At 39.3% G+C, this 9,317-nt stretch overlaps 1 protein-coding gene across 1 annotated transcript in view; it reads left to right on the plus strand.

Annotated features, from left to right (window-relative positions):
- Prdx4 (peroxiredoxin 4) overlaps positions 1-8,859 on the plus strand; it is a 15,517-nt gene extending 6,658 nt beyond the window's left edge. Inside the window, exons 3-7 of the mRNA XM_013026461.1 lie at positions 2,439-2,599; positions 4,448-4,570; positions 5,534-5,664; positions 7,424-7,458; positions 8,750-8,859. Coding sequence (XP_012881915.1) covers positions 2,439-2,599; positions 4,448-4,570; positions 5,534-5,664; positions 7,424-7,458; positions 8,750-8,800 — 501 coding nt within the window. The 3' untranslated portion in view covers positions 8,801-8,859. The remainder of the gene's footprint in view (positions 1-2,438; positions 2,600-4,447; positions 4,571-5,533; positions 5,665-7,423; positions 7,459-8,749) is intronic.
- Positions 8,860-9,317: the final 458 nt, after the last annotated feature.

Consider the following 9,317-nt stretch of genomic DNA (forward strand, 5'->3'; position numbering starts at 1 on the left):
GCTGTGGCTCAAGTGGTAGAGCACTAGCCTTGAGCTGAAGAGCTGAGGGACAGCGCCCAGGACCAGAGTTCAGGCCCCACGACCGGACCCAAAAACAAAACAAAAAAAACCTAGTACATTGAAACTAATATGTTATCTTTCAGAAATCAGAAGTAAAATAGTGCTATAAAAAATGACAGACTTTTTAAGTTCAGGTCATTATAAAATCAGAACATTGGCTGGGCACTGGTGGCTCATGGCCATAATCCTAGCAACTCAGGAGGCTGAGATCTGAGGATTGTGATTCAAAGCCAGTCCAGGCAGCAAAGTCCTTGAGAATCTCATCCCCAATTAACCACCAGAAATCTGGAAGTGGTACTGTGGCTCAAAGTGGTAGACCACTAGCTTTGAGCAAAAGAGCTCATGGACAATGCCCCCACAACTAACAACAACAACAAAATAGCTGGGTGCAGGTAGCTCATGCCTGTAATACTGCTACTCAGGAGGCTGAGATCTAAGGATCATTGTTTGAAGCTAGTCCAGGTGGAAAGTCTTATTGCAGTTTGAAGCCAGTCTGGGTAGGAAAGTCCCTTATAACTCTTATCTCCAGTTAACCACTTAAAGAGCCAGGAGTTGGCCAGGTACCGGTGGCTCACGCCTGTAATCCTAGCTACTCAAGAGGCTGAGATCTGAGGATCATGGTTCAAAGCCAGCCCAGGCAGGAAAGTCCGTGAAACTCTTATCTCCAATAAACTGCCAGAAAACCAGAAGTGGCTCAAGTGGTAGAGAGGTATCCTTGAGCAAAAAGAGCTCAGGGATAGCGCCCAGGTCCCAAGTTCAATCCTCATAACCAACAAAAAATATCAGAAAGTTAATACATGTGTTAAATATATGACACTCCATGTTTTCAAAGTTGGTATAAAGTAGAAAGAAAACATTTCCCCAGTGTTATTTAAAAACTAACTCCATAATAGGTAAGGCACACTGAAACTAATCCAAGTTATCTTTCAGATCAACTTGGGTAAATATGTCTCTAGGTAGCATTCCTTGAGTAGTCGGAGGAAAGGCAGAAACTATTGCTATTTTTTAAAATGAAATATTTTTAAAAATGAAATATAGCACCAAATCCTAGAATTCAACTCTGCTTGAATGTAGCAGTGCTATCCCTGAACACCTGAATATATTGGACTCTGATAGGACCCTCTGTGAATTTCGTAATTATTTTGCCATAACCCACAGTAGGAAATATATTTTTCATTACCACCCAATACACATATACACACATATATAGGGCAACACACATGGCTATGTGCCCAAGCACAGCCATGCTCTTTGTTAAAAAGGTTTCCATACTAGTCATTGTGGTAATGGACACTTTCCCAGCTTCCTTCCCAAGTGGTCCCTTTCAGCATACTCTAGAGCAAAAACCAGCTTTAAGTAAAGGTGATCAAATATTTTGACTCTCACTACTAGACACAAACATGCACTTGTATGCAATTATATTTGGATAGCTCACTCCATGTACACTGTATTTTCATAGTTTCTCTTCTGTTTCATTTGTTGAAATGTTTAGAACATACTGGATTCATTTAAGGAATTCCTATCGTGGTTTGAAAAATATCCCTCAGTAATACTCTCTCAACATGCCCTTCTGACAATGAGTAGATATTGAGGTTTTAAAACTGATGGCTGCACAGGACGGAAACACGTTGGAAGAGGACCTACATAGAAAGGACGGGGGTGGGGATAGAGGTGGCATGGAGAATATTGCCTCAATTCCAAAATACACTTTGATCCATCTAGCTTAAGGAGTTGGTCTAGCAGTGTAAAAAATGAAATGGCCCAGTGTCGATGGCTCACTCCTGTAATCCTACTCAGGAAGCTGAGATCCAAGGTTGGGGTTCAAAGCCAGCCTGGGCAAGAATGTCTATGAGACTTCTCCAGTTAACCACCAGAAAACCAGAAGTGGCTCTGTGGCTCTAACTGGTAGAGCACTAGCCTTAAGCAAAAAAAAAAAAAAAAAAAGAGCTCATGGAGAGTGCCCAGGCCCTGTGATTGACAAAAAAAGATATGTTTGAGATAACAATTTTCTTCATTGAATATTCAATCAAATGACAGCCATTTATAGACTATTTCATCTTGAGAAGGCCCATCTATAACATTCTTTATTGTTTTGTTGTCACTCATGGGGCTTTAATTCAAGGCCTGGGCGTATCTCTGAGATTTTTCTCTCAAAGCTAAGGCTTTACCACTTTGAGCCATAGTGCCACTTTAGGTTTTCTGGTGGTTAATTGGAGGTAAGAGTCTCACAGACTTTTCTGCCCAGGCTGGCTTTGAACTGCAATCCTCAGATCTCAGCCTCCTGAGTAGCTAGGATTACAGATGTGGACTACCAGAGCCCAGTTTTATAATATTATATAGTAAAGCTGTCTGTAAAATTAAGTCATTTGATACTTTAGTATATGCTTATTATGAGACTACTGACTTTTCTTTTAACTTTCAGTACATTTGTGTGTCCAACTGAAATTAACGCTTTCGGTGACCGAATTGAAGAATTCAAATCCATAAATACTGAAGTGGTGGCATGCTCTGTCGATTCACAGTTTACCCATCTTGCCTGGTCAGTATTTCACATTTAACTTTCTAGAAAAAAAAAAAAGAATGTCTTTACTCTTAGAGTATGGACCAGATAACTCTTAACATGTCAATATTATGATGATCAACTGAATCACATTAGTCGGGAGAAAAAAAGTCTTCAAAATACACCATTTTTGTGTTACACAGTTCTCTGGTGTGGTAGAAAAAATTTGTAGTACCTTTTATAATTTCAGAAAGAAATAAATGCAAGGTGTGGCTCAAGTGGTAGAGCATCAGCCATGAGCAAGAATGCCAAGCCATAGTACAGGGCCCTTAAGTCAAGCCCCAACTACTAGCATACACACAACAGAAAGAAACAATAAAGTTGTCACTTTAGCAACACATATGCTAAAAATTCAAGAAGCAATTTGTTTTTTTGGTGGTCGTGGGGCTTGAACTCTGGACTTGGGCGCTGTCCCTGGCCTCTTCAGCTCAAGGCAAGCGCTCTACTGCTTGAACCACAGCTCCACTTCCAGTTTTCTAGTGGTTTACTGGCAATGAGTCTCACAGACTTTCTTGCCCGGGCTGGCTTTGAACCGTGATCCTCAGATCTCAGCCACCTAAATAGCTAGGATTACAGGCGTGAGCCACCGGTGCACAGCAAGAAGCAATTTTTAACTTTATTAAGAATGTATTCATCATGCCAGATGTCAGTGGTTCATGCCTATAACCTTAGCTACTTCAGTGGCTGAGATCTGAGGATCACAGTTTGAAGCCAGCCTGCACAAAAAAAAAAATCTGAGAAACTATCTCCAACTAAGCAATAAAAACCCAGTAATCCACCAGCCTTGAGCTAGAAAACTAAGCAAGCACATGAGGCCTTGAGTTCGAGCCTCTACAGGCACAGAAATAATTTTTCATCCAGAAAAGACGTTCTAATTAGTTGTAATAGGAATTAAAGATGAAAATGTCAGCCTGCACAATATGAGGATATATTCTCATCTGGCTAAGTTTCCTACCAAAGTGGACCATTCAACTTAGTGTCCCAACTGGGGCTGGAGACCTGTGGAACAGTATTTCTCCGCTTGCTGCTAGGGCTGGCAGTTCCCTCCTATAGAGAACTGCTCCACAATCTCTGTGGTTTCAAGTTACAGAAAACTTAAGTCTGAGGACTGATGTATCTGGTTTATAACTTCCTTCACTAATTCATGTGGACTTTGTATTTTTTGTCTCCTCAAATAGTAAAAGGTCCTCCAGTTGAGTTCTGCCTATCTCTTAGGCTTTGTTTTATAATCAGTCTGTGTGTGTATGTTTATCTGTATGCCAGTACTGGAACTTGAACTCCAGGCCTTGTACTCTTGCTCAGCTTATTTGCTCACAGCTGGAGCTCTACCTCTTAAGCCACACCTTCAGTGTGGCTTTTTGCTAGAGATTAAATCTTATAGTCTTTTCTACCAAAGCTGGATTTGAACTGTAATCTTCCCAGTCTCAGCCTCCAGAGGAACTAGGGGTAATAGGCATGAGCTACAGGGTACAGCTTTTGTGATCAGTTCTAAGATTGTGTTTGTAGTTGTGTACATTCTTTGATTGTAGAAATTAACAAGTATACAAAGATGAGACTACAAGGATATTTCCAGCTGTGTTTCTAAAAGAAAAATGCAGTTTTAACAACTATTGTAGAGACTGGTATAGTATGTCTGTACACTAGACCTGTGTTTTATATATCAAGTTTAATACTTAAAGCTTAAGAATTCATTGATGAGAAAATGCAAGAAAACGGCATACTAGATGTTTTAAAATATGTGTTCACATGTGCATATACAGGGAATGAATGCTAACTGCTTTAATATTGCTATTTGCTTAGCTCTGAGAAGTGTTCTGTTTGTTACAGGATTAATACCCCTCGTAAACAAGGAGGACTGGGGTCCATAAAGATCCCACTTCTTTCAGACCTGACCCATCAGATCTCAAAGGACTATGGTGTTTATCTCGAGGAAGCAGGCCATACTCTTAGGTACCTTACAATGGTTTACGTTTTGAAAAATAGAAGTACATTTATAATTCTCTTAAAAGTAGACATTATGAGTTTGAAGATACAAGTTTTAGTCAAGAAATATTGCGTTGCTCTGTTTACAGAAATGCTAGGCACTTTTTAATAAAAATAACTAGTGAGTGCCCTACTTAAACTGTGTTACTAACAAATACTGTTAGAGCGGGAAGGTTAATTTAGAGGTTTTAGGCCAATCCTGTCTTTTCACAGATAAAAGAGACTGATTCAGAATTCTGTGAACTTTGCTAGTTATATAATTAATGACAGAGAACAGACTTTTTACCTTTTTTTCCCCCAGAATGAATCCACTAATTGGTTTTCTAAATGCAAATACAATATTTAACAAACCTGTGTCTTTGGAGTGGGTAAACGAAGGTAGTGCCTTACATGGCAATTGTTACTGCTAGTTGCATTCTTTGACCAAAAAAAAGGCAATTTTGGCATAAAAAGGTTGTGGAACAGTGACCATGTAATATCATCTAATAGTGTATGAGCTACTTTATTTAATTCAGTATTTTCTTCTATATTTTCAAAGTATTGTATACAGGAAGCAGAGCTGTGGCTCAAGTGGAAGAGTGCTCAGGGACAGCACCCAGGCTCTGAGTTCAAGCCCCAGTCCTGGCACAAAAAAAGAAAAAGAAAGTAGTATCTGCAAATTATCAGATTATCTTAAGCAGCTATAAATACTACAGTAGATTGCATAGTTAATTGCAGATTTTGTTCCGAGCTATCCTTTTAACAGTGACAATCCCAAATTATAGTTGAAGGGACGAGTGAATGTATGGATGCATGTGTGTGTACGAGCAGAGTGGGTGACCAGGTAGGTAATGTTTGTTTTTGATAACATCCTTCTGTGTAGATGGCAAGGGAATTCACATTATCCAGTACAGTACTCATGGTAACTAAGACCATTCTTATGTTTCACAGAGGTCTCTTTATTATTGATGACAAAGGGATCCTAAGACAGATTACTCTGAATGATCTTCCAGTGGGGAGATCAGTGGATGAGACACTGCGTTTGGTTCAAGCATTTCAATACACCGACAAGCATGGAGAAGGTACATTGCCCATTAAAAACTTTTGGTTTTCTCTATGTGAGAGACGAGAGTTTGGTTTCTTACCCTAACAGTAATTTGTATGGTTTCTAAAGTCTTTTACTTCCTTTAGCAGACCACATTATTATTTACCCAGGAGAATTTTTGTTTTTTGTCAGTCATGGTGCTTGAACTTAGGGCCTGAGCACCATCCCTGAGCTCTTTTTACTCAAGGCTAGTACTCTACCACTTTGAGCCACAGTTCTACTTTCAGTTTGGGGGTGGTTAATAGAAGATCAGAGTTTCCTTCCCCAGCTGTCTTTGAAACATGATCCTAAGATCTCAGCCGCTTGAGTATCTAAGATTGCAGGTGCAAGCCACCATCACCCAGCTTATTTACAGGGTTTTAAACAAAATATCACTAGTATATTCTACTTACTCAGTAAGATGCAAAAATAATCATTTGCATAGTGTTTTTGGATAAACGCAGTCGCTGTTGGTACAATTTTTCAAATTATATTTCTGCACACTTGAAATGTGCCATATGGCAATATTTTAGTAATGTAGACTATGCTTATATGTTTATAGTTTTAAATTTAGCTTTTTTAATAATGTAATACCCTGGATAATCCAATACTACATTGGTAATCGTATCAGTTTCATCCTTTCCAAGTTTTAACAGTAATGGAGCTAAAAATAGAACTTGTTATATGTTCCTTTAAAAATGTAATTCAGAGCCAGGCATTGGTGGCTCACGCCTATAATCCTAGCTGCTGAGGAGGCTGAGATCTGAGGATTTCAGTTCAAAGCCAGCCTGGGCAAGAAAGTCCATGAGAGTCTTATCTCCAATAAACCACCAGAAAACCAAAAGTGGTGCTGTGGCTCAAGTGGTAGAGTGCTAGTCTTGAGCTGAAGAGCTGAGAGACAGCACCTAGGCCCAGAGTTCAAGACCCATGACCGCCCCCCCCCCAAAATGCAATTCAGGCCAAGCACTGGTGGCTCATGCCTGTAATTCTAACTGCTCAGGAGGCTGAGATCTAAGGATCATGGTTCAAAGCCAGTCAGTCAGGAAAGGTCATGAGACTCTTTTTCTCTAATTAACCACCCCAAAACCAGAAATGGAGCTGTGGCTTAGAGTTGGTAGAGTACTAACCCTGAACCAAAAAACTCAGGGACAGCCAGTGCCCAGGCCTGAGTTGAAGTCCAACAATCACCAACAACAAACATAATTCAGTCCTTGAGTCAAGGCACTTCCTAAAGTCCTCTTACAAACAACAAATCATGACATTAGTACAAAACACTACAGGATAGAAGACTGATAAGCTTAGTGGAAGTTTTCTTAAATTCAGAGCAACTTTTGCCATGCTCAGGCTTTTTTAAAAACCAGATCTCCAAAGTTCCAACTATCTTAGAGTCACATTCAATTTAGTAATAAGTCACAAATATAACTAAACATAGTAAAAATGAAACTAGAAGCAAGAAAAGAGATGGCATTGTCCAAAAAGAAAATATACTCTTTATCTGACTTACGTAATTGTAACCCCTCTGCATGTCACCTTTATAATAATAAAAAAATTTCAGCGAAAACCAATGAGCTGCCTTTTAATAAACTGCCTGACAAATCCCCTAGTCTAAGCAGGCAAACAGAGAAGTCAGGAGTTTATTTCTCTCAACATATTCTTGTTAACATATTCTATTTCATTTTCATATGGAAACGAGTGTAGGAGTCGCTAAAGAAAACTAAACTTTTTCAACTGTCCTTTGCCTATTTTGTTTCCTTTAGTGTGCCCTGCTGGATGGAAACCTGGTAGTGAGACCGTAAGTCATCTTGATGTTCTTCTTGATGTTCTTGTTAAAGGCATGGCTGGGTCCAAAACATATGCTAACCTTAGGATAGTCTGTCCTATCCTTCTATAAACTGCCCCGATTCCATAAAGGAAGTAAACACTTTTGAGCACAAATTATAGAATACAGACATTTTGAACTTTAGGAAGTGTAGCTAAAACCAGAGAAAGCAAAATGTAGGCTTAAGTATCTAGAGAAATGCACTATTTAAAAAGAAAAACTCAGTGTTAAAAGTTCTTCTGAGTCTGAAAGTCTGAAAACCAAGGGAACCAAATGATGTAAATTTTGCTTTTTGGCTCAAGGCTAGCACTCTGCCACTTGGAGCCACAACTCCACTTTCAGTTTTTAGGTAGTTAATTGGAGAGAAGAATCTCACGGCTTTTCCTGCTCGGGCTGGCTTTAAACTGAGATGCTCAGATTTCAGTCTTCTGGTAGCTAGGATGACAGTTGTGAGCCACCAGCGCCCAACATGAAGGAGCACTTGGTGTTTGGTTTTGGTCATAGGCTTGAACTCAGGTCCTCTGGGCACTATCTCTGAGCTCCTTTGCAAAAGGCTAGTGTTCTACTACTTTGAGCCACAGCTCTACTTCCAGTTTTCTGGTGGTTAACTGGAGATAAAGAATCTCAGGGGATTTCCTGCCTGGGCTGGCTTGGAACTGTGATGCTCAGCTCTCAGCCTCCTGAGTAGCTAGGATTGCAGGCGTGAGCTGCCAGCACCCAGCTAGGAGCACTTTTAATTTCAGAGTATTCATTAAGTTTATTGAAGGTAATACTTGATTTTTTTTAAATTGGAAGCTTTAAATTAAAATATTGCTTCTTAGAACCCCTCCCCCAAATTCACTTAATAAATCCTTATTCAACACACTATGCCCTGTTCAGGTTATGGTGCCATACTATCATTTAATCAGCAAAGGATTTTAAAATACATTAACATCTGTAGCCTTGCTACCAATGTGTTTATTTAACTAGATCAAACCTGAAGATGCCATGAAAGCCTGGTGGCCAAGAGAAGAGCTGTAAGTAAATCTTGGATTGCTGGAGTACAGATGTTAATTTATTAAAAAATAAATTTTTTTCCCTTCAGGATAGCCGAGATTAGGGAGAAAGCTGAGTCAGGAAAAATCTAGGTTTTCCTCAGTACATATAATTTGGTATCCAAAAAAAACATCACCCTTTTTAGCTAAGAACACAAAACTAGTGTCAACTAATATCAAATTACTCATACGTTGGATTTAAATAATTTTGTTTTTCTTGTTTTTGACAGATAATCCCAGATCCAGCTGGAAAACTGAAGTATTTTGATAAACAAAACTGAAAAATACTTCATTGGGTTTTCATGCTTGAAAGTTCTCAATAAAGAGTACCACATTGCTATGTAGTAGCAATTTCTTGAATATGTAAATGCATGTCATAATCCAAAGATGTTTAATACTCAAGATATAATGTCAATAAACAAGCAACTAGAAAAAAAAAGCTGTTACTTGGGAGTTAAGAACAGGATTACTGTTGGTGCCACACACATACACCTGTCATCAAAGCAATGATGGCAGGCCTAAAATAGATGGATTATAGATCAGGTACACACCCAGGAGTGAGGCAAGGACCCTTCTGAGCTGTTAACTCGGCACTGTGGCTCACCCCTCCCAACCTCTGACGGTAGCAGTAAAGAACAAGTAACCAAAGTCCCTTTCCATAGTTCTTTGCAGTGTCACACTATCTAGCCCATTTCAACTTGTACCAAATTGATAAATAGCAGGTTATATGTTTATTTTTTTTTGCCAGTCCTGGGACTTGAACTCAGGGCCTAAGGGCTGTCCCAGGATAGCAATATA

The sequence above is a fragment of the Dipodomys ordii genome, unplaced genomic scaffold (assembly GCF_000151885.1).
Source record: "Dipodomys ordii isolate 6190 unplaced genomic scaffold, Dord_2.0 Scaffold94, whole genome shotgun sequence".
Classification (NCBI taxonomy): Eukaryota; Metazoa; Chordata; class Mammalia; order Rodentia; family Heteromyidae; genus Dipodomys; species Dipodomys ordii.